This window comes from Colias philodice, chromosome 8, assembly GCF_061535455.1.
Source record: "Colias philodice isolate Cphi_HAF_F1 chromosome 8, ilColPhil1 Martin Lab GWU primary, whole genome shotgun sequence".
NCBI classification, from domain to species: Eukaryota; Metazoa; Arthropoda; class Insecta; order Lepidoptera; family Pieridae; genus Colias; species Colias philodice.
The window spans coordinates 5,637,794-5,658,014 of NC_143093.1; the positions used below are offsets into that span (position 1 = coordinate 5,637,794).

The 20,221-nt window shown below is 32.0% G+C and overlaps 1 protein-coding gene across 1 annotated transcript in view; it reads left to right on the plus strand.

Moving 5' to 3' along the window:
• The first annotated feature begins 1,954 nt into the window (after window positions 1-1,954).
• The window catches only part of Abca3 (ATP binding cassette subfamily A member 3), a 37,215-nt gene continuing 18,948 nt past the window's right edge, over window positions 1,955-20,221 (plus strand). Inside the window, exons 1-10 of the mRNA XM_089698252.1 lie at window positions 1,955-2,179; window positions 2,407-2,629; window positions 2,722-2,981; window positions 4,512-4,685; window positions 5,088-5,332; window positions 5,979-6,089; window positions 11,951-12,092; window positions 12,914-13,093; window positions 18,230-18,442; window positions 18,854-18,957. Of these exons, the coding sequence (XP_089554378.1) occupies window positions 2,418-2,629; window positions 2,722-2,981; window positions 4,512-4,685; window positions 5,088-5,332; window positions 5,979-6,089; window positions 11,951-12,092; window positions 12,914-13,093; window positions 18,230-18,442; window positions 18,854-18,957 (1,641 nt within the window). The 5' untranslated portion in view covers window positions 1,955-2,179; window positions 2,407-2,417. The remainder of the gene's footprint in view (window positions 2,180-2,406; window positions 2,630-2,721; window positions 2,982-4,511; window positions 4,686-5,087; window positions 5,333-5,978; window positions 6,090-11,950; window positions 12,093-12,913; window positions 13,094-18,229; window positions 18,443-18,853; window positions 18,958-20,221) is intronic.

The following is a 20,221-nucleotide window of genomic DNA, read 5'->3' on the forward strand; positions in this document are numbered from 1 at the left end:
AACGCCATGATGACATTCCCTTATGAGTTATGTGGCCGCTACAAAAAACACTGGATTCAACTTTGGCTGGCTTCACATTACCACAACGCGTCGTGAATATTTTCATTGGAGCTAAATCATGAATTTCGCGATGTGGAGCTTAAATTACTGTAACAATAAGTATCGCATGATCTATTTTATCCTTTGATCTAAGATTTTATCACTAAATGAGGGTTTTCAACCTCGGACGTAATAGATATGTTATACAGGGTGTACCAAAAAGTAGTGATGAACGGAAGCTGAGAGGTAGAAGACCTAGAGGGCTATCCGAATCACCCCCATGTATGTTATGCGATTTTTCGTATTTTCGGAGTTATGACGATTTTTTCAATTTTTCACCTATCGCCGAGTACGATGATATTTTCACTCATGCTGACGTCAATGATTGCGGAAGATGCTTGATTTTTTTTGTGTGCTAAGCTGAAAGATAGGCCAATTCAGTATGGTAACATTTACTATCGTTAGATCTTTGAATGGAATAAAAAAAAGAATTAAATGGCAAGAAAGATAAAATTACCCAGTATGTTCACCACTTCAAGGGCCCGTAAAAAAATAAAATCACATAAAAAAAGTTTTCCGTTTGACTTTTAAAAACTTGCTCTATCTATCAGATAGCTACTCTGAAAATTTCATTTTATTATTCAGAAGGCTTCAATCGAAAAATTTAAATCTAAATGAGGTAAGTGCAAAAATTGAATTAACATGATGATCATTAAAACCAATAAATAGGTGTTTAATTACCAGAAATTTTTAAAATAACCCCGCTGTTGCTCAATGCAAGTGCGACATCACCGTAAAAAGTTGTCTTTTAAATGTCTGAATGCCCTTTTATCATTTTTAATGGTTTCTTCTGCTACTATGAATTTCCGGGTTATTTCGTCCAAATTGTGGCAGTCTCTCGTCTTTGTAGTATCCCCACGGAAAAAAATGAATAGGGTTTATGTCCGGGGACCGTGCAGGCCAGGCTAAAGGGCAAAGATACCCTGAAAGATGGATTGGTCGTTGCAGCCTGCGCATGCGCCGGTGAAGCCTGCCTTAAAGCCTGGCCTCCACGGTCCCTCGACCTAAACCCCATTGATTTGTTTCAATGGGAATATTAAAAAGACCTCGGCTACTTGAGAGAATGCCACAATTTGGACGAAATAACCCGGAAATTCATAGTAGTAGAAGAAACCATTAAAATGATAAAAGGGCATTCAGACATTTAAAAGACAACTTTTTACGGTGATGTCGCACTTGCATTGAGCAACAGCGGGGTTATTTTAAAAATTTCTGGTAATTAAACACCTATTTATTGGTTTTAATGATCATCATGTTAATTCAATTTTTGCACTTACTACATTTAGATTTAAATTTTTCCATTGAAGCCTTCTGAATAATAAAATGAAATTTTCAGGGTAGCTATCTGATAGATAGAGCAAGTTTTTAAAAGTCAAACGGAAAACTTTTTTTATGTGATTTTATTTTTTTACGGGCCCTTGAAGTGGTGAACATACTGGGTAATTTTATCTTTCTTGCCATTTAATTCTTTTTTTATTCCATTCAAAGATCTAACGATAGTAAATGTTACCATACTGAATTGGCCTATCTTTCAGCTTAGCACACAAAAAAAATCAAGCATCTTCCGCAATCATTGACGTCAGCATGAGTGAAAATATCATCGTACTCGGCGATAGGTGAAAAATTGAAAAAATCGTCATAACTCCGAAAATACGAAAAATCGCATAACATACATGGGGGTGATTCGGATAGCCCTCTAGGTCTTCTACCTCTCAGCTTCCGTTCATCACTACTTTTTGGTACACCCTGTATATTTATTTACATATGAACAAAAAGCCATGTATTCGCATGTTCGAGGTAGATTAAAAACAAATTTAATTAAGTCCCAAAATTTTTGACAGTTCATGCATGACAGGCTAAGGAGGGGGTCGTTTTATAATTTTCGGACCCAATTGGCAATTTGTGACAGATCTTCGAATTTCCCAAGAAATTCGCGGAGACGCAGTTTAAAATAAATTATTGATAATATTTTACTAGTGCGGTTTGTGACTTGTGTATTGTCGTGATGGTGTGTGTGTTTTTGTGCTAAACTGGGAAACAGTGGAATGTTCTTAGTGTATTACTGTGCAATGTTTAATAGGTAAATATTATATTTATTTTTAGTTTACGACGAATAGTCGAATATACTATTATGTATAATACACTTTTCTTTATTTGCAGTATGATTTTTATATTGCAACTATTTACCGCTGATTCAAACCGCAAGATTTAAATAATATAATTGATATAAATACTTTAGATTTACATGGAGGCGTTTATATTATTAATAATTTTTGTTATTGTTATTTATAGTTGCGCTTTTTTCAGCTACAAACAAAATGTCTTCATTTGAGAAATTAAAACTGCTTATTTGGAAAAATTTTCTTCTTCAAAGAAGGCATAAATGGCAAACAGCTTTCGAAATATCGTCACCTGTGATATTTTCTCTATTTTTAATACTAATACGATGTCTTGTCGACCCGCAATCCAAACCAGATGTAACATACCCACCATTTCTTCCAACATACTTTAACATGAGTGAAAAACAATTGTGAGTATTATAAGATTGTTTTGTCTATATAAAGCCTTACTTAATAAATTAAGTAAAGCTATTCACCTAACCTTCTTTGAATGTATCCGTAGAGGAAATTTAACAACAGCAAGGAGGGAAGGGACATTAGCATTTTCACCAGACAATGCTCTCACAAGGAAAGTTACAGAGAATGCCATGGCTACAGTTGCTTTAGACAATTTAAATGGACTTCTTGTATTATTATTTGATACAGCTATGCTCCCAGAACCTAAGGGATTTAAAGATTCTGTTGATTTGGAGAAAGCACTAACTCAGCCCAATGCTATGAATAAAATTCTAGTTGGAATCCAATTTGATGATCAAATGGCTAGTAAGTTATAGTTTTTTTCATGATATATAAATTATTATTTTATGGCAACAATTATTATGAAACTTTTAATGAAATACTAAAATGAGTCAAACAAATATGTATTATGTATAATTATGAATCTATAGTGTATTTATCATTATACATATAACAATTGTTCTTACAAATACTGTACAGTATAATATTTGTAAGAACCATTGTGAAGATTTCATGTAAATAAAACAGGTTTTGAATGAATATTACAATGTTAATGTAATTAGCTACATTGTAACATATCAAGTTTCCACTCTTATCATAAAATTATGTAGATTTCTTGAATCTACTATACACCTGTCCTTCTTTCTTCTAAGGGCCGATTTTTCAATGCCCAGATAAACAGCTAGATAGACTTTATTCTTCAGTTAACAAAATATTCAATTTTTCAATAGACGAATAGGACTTATCTATCCAATAACTACGTTATTTGAGGAATAAATCTATTTGCCGCTCCAACGGCCAGATAGCGCGCTATTCGACTGTTAGGCGTTTGAGTTGACAACTGACGCGTCAAATTTGAGATATTTTCGTATGTCATAACATAGAGCGTAGAATTATTAACAATTAAACCTCTTTCTATATAATTATTATCAATTAAAATCATATTGAAATTGGTGTTTTTGATAGTACTGATGACCATGCCATTGAAAATTTGCCGAACGCTGCCTTTAAGTATGTCGTTTCCATCGTAAAATATATAAATTGAAACACAAATTTAACCAAACTCTTTACTCGAATCAAAACAACAATCAACAATCATAGAAGACAAGTGCACTCCTGACGTGAGTCATAATGACGGTTGTTGACAAATTGCAAGATTTGACTCTATCCCGCTCTAACTTGACTAATTTAATATGTTTGTTTCGCCACTCCGAGAGCAGTGCTGCCAATATGGAAATATTTGGTCAGATAGTTATTCATCAAATAAATCACGATTGAAAAATAGGCGAGCCGTAATGAGTTAGATAAATAATTGAATAAATCTATTCGATGGGTATTTATTAGACTGTTTATCTCGCGATTGAAAAATCGGCCCTAAAAGAAAAAGAACAAGAAAAAAGTTTTAACCCTACATCTTTGTTAAGTAATTTTATGAAGAAAAAAATCTTGTTATACAAAAAACTGAATTAAATTAAAAATAAATTATCATCTAACACCAATGGAAGGCATTATTTTATTTGTGAAGCTTATCCTAATAAAATCACAAAAAAATATAGAAAGAATCTCAGTTCCTCTATTCAAGAGGACAAATTTTGGAAAAATACCTCTTTTACTCTGTCATTGTATAACAAAATCTTATAGGAATCAAGAATTTTATCTAATTTCATATTTTTATCAATTATGTAATTATAATCTCCACACGTAATATGTAGATAAGGTTATACCTTAGGATAAATAACAGTTTTGTGTGTTTGTTCATTGATATTTTGTATACATTAACTTTTTCTAAACACTAAAAAACAACTTGAAAAATTCTTAATTAGATATTTATTTTAGATGCAACGGAATGGCCAGATGATATCAATATTACATTGAGGTTTCCGGCAGTGATGAGAACTCCTATGGTTGACCATCCTTTAAGAGCAAGTTGGAGGACCAATTTATTATTTCCTTTATTCCCTCTACCTGGCCCCAGAGACCCAAATGATGCTTATGGTGGCAAAACACCAGGTTAATATTTTTTCTTGTACTTTATTTGTCTAAACTCTTCTTTAACAGGTAGCATTGATTATCTTTGGTGTCATAAAAAAAATGCTTTTGCATTCAGGAAAATGTCCACGAGTTATCAATTTAATATTATTTTCACTTACATATTTTAATGATATAAACAATTTAAGCTATTTTAAAATTCCGATTATCACTCAACGATATTGCAACATTGTATGTTAAAAGATTATATCAAGTGTCACTTTGATATCAATTATCAAAATATTATAAATCTTAATCATTATCAAAATATTTTTACAGTACTTTTGATTTGATGATTGTCCTCAATGAATTTGAAAGAAATTGCTCATAAATTACCATTTTTTATATTTTATATATTTTCGTATTTCGTATATATTTTCGTAGGATATTCGCCGGAAATGTTTCTCGCAGTCCAACACGCTGTTTCTCAGGAGATAATAAAACAAAAATCGGGAAAATCAGTCAACACCAAGGTTTATTTACAAAGATTTCCACAAATGGCTTATAGAGAGGATAATCTACTAATTGCTATGGAAAGGTTCATCTCAATGATCATAATGCTTTGTTTCGCGTATACATTTGTAAATACAGTGAGGGTTGTAACTGCGGAAAAGGAATTGCAGCTGAAGGTAGGATACTTCTTATAAGTTTCTTCGCGATTTTTTTCAATTATAATAAAATAACGACATTGGGACCTTCATGAAAAGAGCGTATATTTCTAGTCCCGTGAACTTTGCCCCTGGGCATCTATTTGCAAAATATGGCTCACCCCTCGGGTCCGTAACATTGTCTCCATTAAAAATTTCACAGTCCGCGTCTGTTACTGCCTAATTTTATTTTTAGGAGTCGAACCCAAGTCTTATTTTTTTTTCTTATTAAACGTGATAACCAGACAACGCATAATAGGTAGTATGTCGCTTTCGAAAAATAAGACAATCATCTTCACGACAGAACACCATTATGCGAAGGTCTATCAGACATAAATGTCTTATTACTATGTATTACTTACCTACATCGATTCATGTTCTAGGTACCTACATTGTATTATTATCAAAGGTCACAGTCGAATTATTACTAAGCTCTTCGAATAGGGAAGACCTATCAATATACCTTACCTACCTACCTTATATTTTCGTATCAATAATATTTTTATACATTTGCCAAGATTTTAACAATGTACTTGCCTGAACAAACATAATATCTTTCATGGTTACAATTTAAATATTGTGTAATTACAAGCTAGAGATTGAATATCTAACAGGTTTTTTGTTTTAGGAAACAATGACGATAATGGGTTTACCATCGTGGCTGCATTGGCTCGCCTGGTTTATAAAACAGTTTTCATTTCTATTGATATCTGTTGTATTAATGGTTATTTTGTTCAAGGTAAGTTAAAGAATGTTTAAGTACTTCAATTCAAAGTTACGTTTCATGATTCATGAATGACGCTACAGTTCATTGTGACCAATTTCCTTATTGAATGACATGCGAAATACGTTATTAAAGGTAAAAAAAACTATTCATGTTATTCTCGCACCTTGTAAACAATAAACATGTAGGTAATATGTGTATTGTGAACACTGTACGTCATTAAAATATTTGGGATGGGCGTTCGATTATGATTTATAATACTATTTTTTGTTAGTAAAATGCGAGTCACCATCCAAAGTTCACAGACTCGCACAATTTTTATCCCGCCTGCGCGACCTTGCAGCTGTAGGTACAATAGCATCAACTGTGCGTTGACGAGAATAACCTTACGTGAAATATTTAGTACGTAAACATATTTGGGAACTGACAGATGTAGATAATAGATGTACAGGGATAAGTGATATGGATATCATAACCACATTCGTTAAAGATACCTATCTATGTAGAGAAACTACAGTAAAAAAGTCGGCTGTTAAGTGTTAATACCTATTACTCAAATATACAAACAACTGTTTATATAACATTCACATTTTTTTAAACTTATTTATCTAAATATAAACAATAAATATAACAAAATAACGGGAAACTAGGCTACTGATAAACTTGTTTATACCTAGTTGAAACATTTTTTTAATAGATACCTAGTATAACATCTACATGTACATAGATACCTATAATATGAGATAGCTACAATATACAGAGAATCTAGGTAGGTATCAACTTTTATAAAATAACGAATGTCTGGCCGTCGTGGGCTCTTGCGCTATGGGAAATGATCCATTTTAAAACTTTAAATCAATTATTTTTTCATACATTTTCCTCTCATTCATTATTTTTGAAAGTTAACCGATAATAGGCACCTAAACTTTCCTTGATTGTTATTTTGCAAAATTCTTACCAACCTACACTTTCAGTTTAACATAATGTTAACATAAATCGTAATAACATTGTTTAGTTAAATCGATGAAATTATATCTCAATAATGACACCAGCATACGCCTCCCAGTTACAATAACTTTGAACATCAAAATGCTACATAAATGTATAGTCGGTACCTACATAAGCTTATATCATGTCTCCATATTGGTTGGTTAATTTAAACATTTGTGCTTCGTCAACGAATGTATGATACACATTAATTGGCTTCAATAAGTAATAGTACCAACTATTTATAAATTATATTGTTTAGTGTGCGACTTGCGGCTTTACAGTTCAATTTATTTAACGAACAAGGACGATACATGGCTTCGTCAAACTTTGTCGGCTTATAGGTAGAATGAGCCTTGAACTTAAGAATAATGATCATTGAATAAACTCCTATCAAACAGTTACAGTTAAGTATTGAGAAAATGTTCATATTTTCAATGCCTCAATTACCTACCTGTTTCTATGCAAATGGATTTTTAAGCAAATGCAAATGCTTAGTCTATTATCTTTCCTGTTTTATAAATTATAGAAAACAAGATTAATCCAGGAGTTAAGTACCAATTTTTTTAAATAGCATGTTTTTTTCTCATGAATAATGAATTTTAGTTAAATTTTTTATGAGTTGCCAGCCTAAAAGTTTTATGAATTTTCAAAATGTCGCATCGAAAAAAAGACACTTTCGTGCTTATAATATTAGAATGAATGTATGCATTTGCTCATTTATAAAACCGGTACGATTAATATAATTATACAAATACTGAATTTAATTAAAATCCAACATGAATTTTGTATTATAACGTTTTTATGTTGTTGTTAGGTAACGTAACATACTAGAGTTACAACACTATTAATCATAAGTGACTAAAAGTTTTTGCCTTTAGAATACTTACATACAGATTTTTTTTCTTCCTATAAGAATAGGTTGAAAGCTGTAAGAAATTGTATAAATTATATTTGTTTGTAGATAGGTAATTATAAAAATAATATTATAGTTCAGTAAACGCAGCGAATCCGAATAGACCGAGACAGCGGCCGATTCGGATAGCACAAAGTACAATGGTAAATTTTCAGAAAAATATTTGAAAACTACTAGTTCTTATTTTAAAACGTTTTTTTTTTCGATATCACACTGTTATGCTAAAGTTGCTATATGGCAGCAGGAAAACTATTTTTTTTTTTTATTTCATGAAAGAGTATGAATTTATTACTTCGGATAAGTAGGTAAGCGTAGTTTACTCTACCTACTTGAAAGGAAATATGATAGAGCTACGAATGTTATTATATTACAGTCATTATTCACTGATCCATAATTAGTTTTCTACAAAAGAATTCATAATAGAATATTATAAGTCATGCGTAATGATGTTTGTTTTTACCGTTTGCTAGTTTTCTCACATAAAAATCGATAAATCTATATAGGTTCACGTTTTCAACAGCATTAAATGAATAAACGTCGAGTATTGACTTCTTTAACTAATGGTCTGTAGAGTTATAGCGTATATGTACATGATATTCACATTTTCTACGTAACTTGAAGTATATTATTCGCAAATGACTATTGCGTAACAGGAAAACTGGAAATAAAAAATATGTTGACTGCGAACTTTCTAAATAATCATACAAATTACATCTGAAGCACGTCGGAATGCTGTAATTTTACTATTGCTATTTTTACGTCGACGTCAAAAACATCCGTGTTTGAAATAAACAAGGTTGGGGCCACTAGGTCACGACGGGATGTCCCGCGTCACATGGCGACCCCAATTTTATGCCCTTCAGGTGATGAATTAATTTTTCTAACATATACGGCCCTTTTTAAACCTTCGTAATTTTTATATTATTAAAGTTGTCGTGATGAAAATTCTTGACAAGAAAGTTAAATAGTAACACAATACGTCTACCGTTTTAGAAACATGATTCCATGATATTTTCTCGATAGAAAAAAAATACAAAGTTGTCATTGTTATTTTTTTTTAATCTCTGGCATCTTCAAAATAACAAACGTAAAGTTACGACTTTTTGGATATTAACTATAAAATACACAACCTATACGTCTACCGTGTTAGAATTTTGAAATATGCGATGGTTTTGAAATAAACAAGAAATACTTGAAATTAGCGCGCGACCAGCCAATATAGCGAGAGCCGCCCTGTATTTTCCTACCCCGATCGCTGCACGAGTCATTCCCGCTACGGCCGTCACACGGGGAACTTGTGTCGCTCGCGCAATCGTAAAAAAGGGTGACAACACGATAAGACAAAATGAGACAAATGGGGACAATAAAGAAAATAAGAAGAAGAAACATAAAGGTTGGAGGAAAAAGAATGCTTACAATTGGAACAAATTAATGAAGTAAGTTGGTTTTATTTTAAATTTGATGATAATAAAATTGTATTATAGACGATGTTTGATATGTACCCCTGTTTTAAGTACATAACGAATGTGTAAGGTTTTTTCATTTATAGCATAGATAATCTTTTCAGAAATCCGGAATCCAGAAGGAAAATAAACCCACTGATTGTTCACAATGTGAACCCACTCCTTCGTTAGTACCTTTATTCAGTCAAAAATGTATGTTATCAACGCTCTACTTTTTTTATCGCATGATTCCATTTTTAGCAAAAAGCAACAAAGTGCAAAGAAAAAAAAATCATGGTGAACTTAGTGGAAGTATGGTGGATGTAATATGGAACAGGAGCTCATTGGAGTAGTATTATATTTAAAAAAAATACGAAAAAATTTCAAGAATTACATTTCTTAGTAGGTGGTAGATAAGTATGTTGTATAAAGAATTTGATGTTGATATTTATTTCATTTATACTTGTAGTACCTGTGCGGGAAATTGCTTAGTACTAAAACAGGTTTATATTCATATTTACATAGTAATGTGAGTTTTCATTTCGAAAAATTTTGTGTAAGTATATTAAATTGAGTTCCTGGGTGATCTGGAAACACAATTGGGCCCGGAAGATGGCGCTGCAGTCACTCCTCCTAGTCACATGAACCGATTTGGATGAATATTTGTGTGCATATTTCATTGTTGTGGGATGATTGGTTGATTCGTTTTCACATTAGCTAATATTATGTATTTTTGTTGTAAACTTAATTTAATGTTTATAATACATTATTATTGGTATAAATAAGCCAGTGTTCGTCTCACATTGCTGTACCTGCCTACCTACCCTACCAGGGCCTAACTTTGTTCTGGCTATTTTATTTTGATTATTTGTAATGAATAATTACAATTATAATAGAGTGCAAAAAATAAATACATGCGTCAATATATTTTGTGTTTTTTTTAAAACAATTTTTTTATTTAAAAAAATATCATTCCGACCGCACCTATTATAACCTGTATTATTTTGTAATAAAGTAAACATTACGAAATAATAATAATTATTAATAATGTCTAAGAAGTTGTTAAAAAGAAGATTATTTGTTTATAAGCAAGAAAATAAAACCAATAAATCAACAATTAAATAAATGTATAACAATATTATAACTGTATGACGACTCCATACATGTTTGTCCCGAGTCGGCCAGCGGCAGCGCGACGAGTTTGCAAGAATGACTTCGCGCACACCCGCGTTCGCGATAGCGAGCTATTAGACTCCGCCCGCCAAGCAGTAGATTTTTTTTTGTGTATCGTCTTAACGCTATTATCTCTTTGGATGCAATTTTTTGTCCTTAGTGTGTTTTTAGCGATAAGATAAACAATATAAGTACGCATATTAGGTATATTTTCATATTAAGCACCTAATACGGAATACCAGATCGGTATATGTATATTTAATTTATCGGAACTGTGTGTATCGTTTGATTTACCAAAAAAAAAAGTAAAAACCTCATAATATAAAGATCTACCTGCATGACACATAATAATATAACATTATTAATTAATGATCACGACTATAAAAAGTCGAATTCATAATATTATAATAATATTTTGGACCCGGTTGATTCCACGAATTGAGGTCTTATATTCTCATTATAATCGATATGGTTAATTCCAAAGTATGTACAATGAAGAGCAAACAAAAGTTTCCATACAAACGTAGTCCCCTGTTTCCTCCCTGGACTGTGCCACTAGATCAATATATTTTTTACTATTAATCTGGTAACTTTAGCCATGTTCCTTTTTGTCATATCTTAATTATTAAAAAATATATTTTCCGTTATGTTCCGTCTTCCATAAAACTAATTTTTGAACATGATATAAAAAAAAACGTAGGAACATAGCCTATACTTTACTCTACTAAATGTTGAAAAAAGTAATTAAATCAGTCCAGTATTGGAGGAGGAAACAGGGGACTACGGAACGTCGAATTTGCGTAATTTTCCTAGGTATTTTCGGCCCGAGCTGTAGTTGTCCCTGTCGCGCTCTACGGGGGAGGCTTGAGGCATAGGGTGACAGCAATTATAGATAATAGGAAAACCTATTTGAATTCTCTCGCTCGTTTTGTTGGCTCTTAAATACAGATTTATAACTAGAATTTATAGTTTTAATAAACAAAACAAATTATTACATCTCAGGGCATCCGTACACGGACTGCTCGAGCAGTCGCAACCGCTTCAAGCCGTCAACTGCGCGGTTTGTACTTTGTAGCGATAGCTCGAGCAGTCAACGACCGACCGCTCGAGCAGTCCGTGTACGTTGCTTATCCGTTAACTGCTCGAGCAGTCCGTGTACGTTGCTTATCCGTTAACTGCTCGAGCAGTCCGTGTACGTTGCTTATCCGTTAACTGCTCGAGCAGTCCGTGTACGTTGCTTATCCGTTAACTGCTCGAGCAGTCCGTGTACGTTGCTTATCCGTTAACTGCTCGAGCAGTCCGTGTACAGCCGGGCTTTGTTCCAATGTTTAGACTATTTCACCAGTTATTTGTTTTAGATACCATTCAATGCAACGGCGGATGGAGAGAAATATTCAGTCTTTACATACACACCATGGACAGTTTTATTGTTCTTTATGCTACTATTTATTATGGCGTCGTTGGCATTTTCTTTCATGGTGAGCGTCTTCTTTACAAGAGGTAAGTACCTACAAGTTTTATTTAGTGCTATATTATTTGGTATCATAAATAGTTGTAGTTATTTATTATACCAAATAATAATTTAGACTCGATACATAATCTAAATGACCACCTGTTCTATTTTATCTGTTACTAGCGGCTTCGCCCGTTGTACATATTTCGCAATAAAAGGTAGCCTATGTTCTTTCTCAGGGTCTAAAGATTATCTGTGCCAAATTTCATCAAAATCGGTCCAGTAGTGTATGCGAGAAAACCATACATACATACAAACCTTTCCTCTTTATAATATTTGTACCTAAAGATTAGTATAGAATATAGATTATTTAATAGAAAAAAAATATAACGTAAAATTTAAAATTATAGACAGTAATTTCAGATTGAACTCATAAAAAGATTATAATATATAGATTCATACAAAGATTTTACCTGTAATGTTTATAATAGGTATTTTCCGAATGATAAAAACAGTAATTTCGATAAACATTGATAAATCTTAACCTTGTCACTACTGTTACACTTTGATAGTAATCTTACTCGATCTTGAAATATGGAGATGCACAAGGATTAAGCTTTTATTTTCAAACAGCATTACACTACATTCTTTATGTTTTGATATATAGAGACGTCGTTGCAAAAAACACCATAAAATATAAGATTTAACAATAACTTGACTTCTCAATTAACATATTCTTAAATAATAGCTGTTAATAAACAAAAAAAAATTAACATGATGTAGGTAATATTCTGTTTAATGTTTTTACAAAAACTGAAATTTAAATAAATTAACACTATAATAAAAGGCTTATTTTTTTTTGTTACAGCGAATACCGCGGCGTCGTTTATGGGCCTGATGTGGTTTTCAACATATTCCGCCTATTTTTTAACTCAAATGCTTTACGAGGATGTCGCCTTGCACACAAAATTCCTTCTAAGTCTTATATCTAATGCTGCCATGGGATTCGTATTACAAATGCTCATTATATGCGAAGGAACGAATCAAGGTAAGTACATTATATTAGTCATATTTTGAATATAAAAATGTGCATATATTTCAGGTATTTATTTTAAGACAATAACGTGTTTGTCTGGTTTTTTCGTCTGTATTTATTAATGAGTAAGTCATTATAATGTTGCATTAGGAAAGATTATTATACAGCCGCCGTTTTTTTTACAGAAACAGAAACTCATATGCTTCAAACTAAATAAAATTATAGTTTTTCTTAGATATGCGTATGTTTATTATGCTCTCGTAAAATCTACAATTAGATAAAGTTTACGGTTATATATTTTTCGCTTGGCGTCTAAATGATCTGAGTTGAATGGCTCATAATACATAAAATCCCGCACTCTGTAATCTGAGCGTGTTTATGAATTCATGATTCATTTACGCAACATCTGCGTAATCACGTTATTCGGAATTCCTGTTACAATTGCATTCAGAATATCTTATCATCCCGTTTGTTTTTAAGGAATTCATCTCGCGAAGATTATAAAAATTGCAAGTAAATTGGCTAAATTTAAACGGTTATTTTCAAGACTGTCTAGCCAACTACATAATATTTATTATAATGTATTTATTAAATGATCTTCTTGTAGAAATTAGTAGCGAAGTATAGAAAAAGTTTGCAAACGCAAATCAAATAATATACTTACCTAATTATTATACATATTATGTTCCAATACGAAGTCGTTAATTGTAAATCTACATGCTTTTATTGCTATATCAACATTCCACACCGTTGGTATTCCTCCTCTTGAACCTCTATCTATGTGTACTCGTATAAAAGAGTAAAGACAATGTTGCAAACGTGTTGCCGCACGTTCCAAGTTATTTATGATTGTCCCGAGTTAAGATTTATTAGTGAGTTACCATGAAGTTGTTTATACGTCACACGTGTCCTTGATAATGATAAATGTAATATAGGTATAGATAAAACATCAAATTTCGTGATTTCTATAATATACGACGTCCAAAAGTAATTGATATTTAGAATAAATAGCATTTATAATTTGCGGAAGCGATTACAATTAACGGTTTTGGAAATATATTAATACAAAGCTAGTATTTAGGTAGAAAATTTTTCTATTAAATTCTTCTTAATGTATCGAACGTACTTAGAAAAAACATGTATTTTACTGATAATATATAATTATATTATGTAGTTACGAGTATGCGGAAGATATAGCATTTGCAACTTTTCATCTTTTTGTTTGAAAAGCAATTGTACAGTCGTCAACGAAAGTCTAATATAATAAAACTATAGAAACATATTATTGAAGAATATTATACAGAGGTGTAGTTATATCAATTGTGTAAAGATAAAAAATATCTATTTATGACAACCTAGATAGGTTTAATTTTCTCGTAGGTTGTAAAATCACATCAAAACATTAAAATGGCGATTCGCTGTTTGTTTTTTTAATCGATACCATAAATTATTAATAAAAATACGAGAAATATAACTGTTGTTCATGTTGGAAGGTATGTAAACAAGCTCAAAGACCTCGCATGCTATTGGGTCCCATAATCATATAGTGAATACCATACACTTGGCCTTGTTACGTTGACCTTTAAATCTAATAATCCATAGAACTTACCTATCGAAGTACGTTAAGAACTGTTTACGTTTATTGAAAAATTGATTGATAAGAGATCTTTTCGCTTACTCTTTTGCTTGCACCCCCGCTTTGGGTGGTGAAATCATATTTTTTAATATTATATATTATATTTTCAAAGGCGAGAAATATTGAAAAGAAGTACTAGTTTAAAGTAGAAAATACATATAACTCATTACTGAATACAAGATTACTTCAAATGAAAGACTAAATAGAGAAAAAATATTTATTCTTTATCTAAATATTATATACCGGTCAAATGTGGCTACTTGACCACATTTTTTTACTTTTTCATAGCTAACTTATTTATGTTAAACTTTTATTAACATTTTATGATTTGTTCATGTCATGAATGATTTCATCATTCACTTTTACTAGGTATATCTTTAAAATATATTGAATCTGACATTATTTACAAATAAACGTAATACAGGTCAAGTTGACACTGATGTGGTATCTTGACCTTGCACATCAGTTTTCATAGGTAGATGCTTAACATTCTTGTTTTAGGCTAAGTTGCTATTACTTTTTAAGTCTTCGACTTTTTACATATTGCAGCCCGAAGCTTTACAATAAACTGTTAGGCTCTGGCTACCTGGTCAAGTTGCCACGGGATTTGTAATACCCCAGCCACACTATGCTACTCGTACTGCTACTCGTCCTGCTCCTCGTCCTGCTCATCGCGCTGCCGCTCGCCTCGATATTGCCGTCTGGCCACATACTGCTCTACTCGCGCGATTAATCGCGACGCTCTTCACTAGGGATGGGTCGTCGACGTATTTTTCATCAACGAGACTAGATCGTTAAATGTCGTTCATCAACTAGTCGTTCAACTAGTTAAAATCTTCGACTAGTCCATGTGTAAAATAAATAACTATTATTAAATAAATTCTTAAAACAATAAATTCTAATCTCAATAAAACAATTAATAAATGTTTATGCTTTCTTACAAAAATTATACTGCCTAAAAAAAGTATTACTAAAAAACTTATTATCGTTTGTTTTTATAGTTTAAATTCAAAACATTGGTTTTGTAAACCAAAAATATTTTTTTTTTTAAAACTTCAAAGAAAATATTAATTTATTCTTATCAATAACACTGTTTAGCCGTTGAATTCAACTAGTGCATTGGTGAGCGATGGACTAGTCGAATCGTTGAGTGTACATAATTATTATAGACGGTTAATTTAACTAGTCCGTTGATTCCATGACGCCCATCCCTAATTCGCACTCGTATTGCCGGTCCTTTGACTCGCGCGCAAAAGCCGACAAAATAGGCAGCAGTGAGCAAGACGATGAGCACGACGAGTGGCATGACGAGTAACGTGGCCACACTACGTCCCTGCCTACTTCCCTCGTCACTTCCCATACCACTCGTCGAGTCGTGTGGCTGGGGTATAATGATTTCATACAAAGCATTACATGTCGGATAGGGTTGTCACAAATAAGACACAAATTTTAATGAACTATTTATTTATTAAACTAAATTTAATACATATGTATATGTATATTACTTAATACTTATAGGTATTTATTAATAGGTAAGGAAACATTTATTTTTCATTAGAAATATGCTAAATCGTTGTCATCAAAGAGAGTATAAGTATCTGGATTGTCCGAAATTTGCAGCAAATTTATTGATTTTACTATGCAAAACTCGAAACAGATAAAAAAGGGAAAAATGCAGTCACGTTATTTTTTGTGTCAACCCTAGGCGTCGGTCAAGTTGCCACGCAGCGGTCAATGGCAACTTGACCTAACCTGAGGCATCAATGCCCAAGCAAATATTTCGACAGATGAGCCTAAAATTGGATAGTTCCCACTGTAAAATAAATCTCTAGAGTTTATTACACAACATATCAAAACTGTACTCACCTGAGATGTGCAGTTTAAGCTCTACAAACATAATAATACTGACACCGGCAAAAGATCCTTAGTCACAGTCACACTTCGATACGTATATTGCGAGAACCAACAGCGTTACCGCTTTAAAATTAAAATATGTTGCCAATTAATATTTTAAAAACCTACCAACATCGATACGTTAGGTCAATTTGCTTTCAATTCTACAAAATTTGATATTTTGTTGTTAAACGGAAGGTGTGGTCAAGTTGCCAAGTAAAGGTCAAGTAGCCACATTTGACGGTAACCTTCGAAAAATCCTTTTCTATTTTTTATGTTCTTTTTTAATGATTATTTATTATAATCTCTATAGCAATTATTGTGTAATTGAATAGTCAGAACGAATCATACCATGCTGAGTAATTCCACGAATCTAATAACACAGCAGACCTTTGGTGCGTGCGTACTCAACGCACTCGCGTGTTTGTAGAGCATTGTTTATAAATAGATTATTAATTATTATGAAAGTAGATTTTCATTTCTAAATTACATTTTGAAAAGTTTTATAAACCTTCATTGTTTCAACTGTCCACAGAGACTCATGTCGAAAAGAGCAAACTCAGCAATTTAATGTTTACGTTATAATGTTATTGAACCGGTAAAATGAGGTCATTCCCTACATCGTCACTTTTGTGATTGTTTATTTTTTAACTAAATTCATGTTGATGAAACTTTCAACATAATGAAAATATGTACCTACCTAGCACATAATATTATGCAGTAGAGTAGGTACTTACCTAGGTTCTGACTTGATTTTTTTTTGGTACCCTTATAAAACAGATGATAGTCCTCGATTATTATTCTTTGAATTGGAAATGAAATGGAAATTTAGGTTCTCGTTGCACGGGCATTCTGAGCAAGATATCTTACCATAAATGAATAAAAACATCATTTGTCTGGTCTGTGTATATTTGAGATAGTCGTTAATAATTGCATCTCTATTTGTATCCGTGTTGTATGTTCGTGTATTAACCAGGAAAACCCCATGCATTCACTCCGATTTGCGCTAGTTATTAATCACACGAACCCCAACACAGGATACCTACCCCTACTTAAAGCTCCCCACAAGGAACACTTAACATTATTATTCCATTTATCAGATCGAAGTTTACTGTTTCTTTACGTACACATTTGAATTTCTTATTTACACCGAGTGTTGATTAAAGCTACTTGATACTGGATACAACCCAACGAACCTATTGAAAGCTTTTATTGGAACTCATCGTCAATAAACTGCTATAAACCGCATAGCAATGTAGATTAATCGACACAAAACATGAAAAGGGCTCGTTATGGTCATATTCACAGGTCATATTGTTAATACAAAAAGTAATGTAAAATCGTAAGAAGTATGTATAGGTATCCTACCAACGAATAGCATACATAAGAAGACCTTTAGCAAAATATATTTCCCTGATTGAAAATTAAAGACAAACTAAAATATTACGGAGCTATTGCTTTGAAATTGTTTCAAAATCACGAATAAGGTGACATGTCTTATAATGTACAGCAGAGTACTTACACAAAATTAATGTGTATTGCGTACATACCAATTTGCATAACTAAAGGAATAATTGCGTAATTGCATAAAATGCTCCAAAATTTAATCTTCATTTCAGGTCTACAATGGGACGAATTATTTTCGCCAGTGTCGTATCACGATGATTTCCACCCAGGTCACGTAGTGATTATGCTTATTTTGGACACTATAATTTACATGTCAATCGCTATGTACGTTGAAAAAATACGGCCCGGCACATACGGCGTTCCGTTGCCGTGGTACTTCCCATTCACGAAGAGTTTCTGGTTACCAAATAAAACGAGAGTCGCTGGTGAGTGCTGCGCATTATATTTCTATATCAAATCATTTGATTGACGTAGTTGTAATCGAAACTATATGACCTGATTCTCAATAAGTTATTGAAATTTAGCCTGCTGATAACATGGTACATTATCTGTATTTATTACTTAGAAGAATGCTTTGTAGAGTAGGTCCCTTATGCCTATGAAACAACATTTGTTTTACAACTAATACATTGACGCCCTTGATTTAATTTATGTCAAAACATTATGATTAATGTGGGTTAATTTTTTTTGAGATTATTGTTATACTTAAATTTAAGCATCAATTTTCTATGTTACTAGAGATGACTTCATACTAATTACTATGTATCTACCTATTCATATTACGTTATATTTCCTTAGTTATATCTATTACATTAGAAAAATTATTTTATTTACAGCGGTAACGTTAAATGACGGTGTTGATCAAGAGTACAAAAATGCATTATTAAAAGTCGTTCACGACGAGGAGCCCAAAGGAGTTCCAATGGGTATCAATATTGAGGTAATTTTATTGAATATTTGTCCCTTAATAAAACATAATTACTTGGATGATAAAATAGTATAAATTTTTACATAGGTGATGAATGATGATATTCATCAATATATGATTAAAAAAGGTGACTCTGAAAATTTGTTTGTTTATCTTTTTGTGTGACAGTGAAATGAAGATCTATTAAAAGATTTGATCAAAACACGCGCGAATTCTTTCAAGACAAAAACGAACTTAAATTCTTTTCATATTTTCATATAGGTCAGTGCTCTCTTAAACTGGTTTAGTCGCATAAAGAATCAGCCTTATCGCAATATTGTAATGATTCACACCCAATGTGCATATTTCATAGTTTATTTTGTGCATAAAAAGGATCATTTCAGCTTGATATGATTGCAGAAGTTCATATTTGGCAGTCAGGTCTATTTTCTATGAGTATTTTCAATAAATAAAGACTAGTATTATTAGATGTGTATTAGAATACAGAAATGATCCACTAGAGATACTATGAAAATCGAATGTGTAGGTGTAGATAAAGGTTTCCTTACTAATCACCGTGTTACCGAACACGATGATAAAATAACAAAGTAATCCCCAGACACTGCCTATGACGTATTTTGGAAACTTTACTAAAGAAATTACTACGGCATTGGGAATATTCTTTATTTATTTTATTAATCCAACTTTTTACTTTTATAGCTTACAAATAATATTTACATTCTGGCCTTATCTTTTATTTTGTAGAAATTATTTCATTTTAATTTCATTCAATTTAGTAAAAATATGATTGCACAATGCACTACGTACGAAGTATACTGCTCTTATTTTATTTCATAATATAATATACGATTTCATTACACTTTCATTTTCTGTACAGTGAGTGTCATTGACGCTGCTTTCCATTTTTGAAATTGATGAATATCTTTTATTTTGCAATATTTCATAATTTTATTTAGAACTACGAATATTCAATATTATATGAATACAATATATAGAAATAAAACAAAATATGCGTCTCAAATATTTAACTCACTACTCCATAGTCCATACTGAGACAAGCTTGATCAGACATTCATGTGCAGAAAAAAACAAATAAAGTGCGCCACCCGGTCATTAATCTTTCTGCCAACTGCCAATGCACAAATATATTATTATTACTCCGTCTTAGCTCTATTTTAAAACACAATTTTGTCGGATGTATCCGACAAAATTGTGTTTTAAAATAACCTGCACGTGATTTACGCGATAAATTAATGTCCTTTTAAAGAAAGTTATT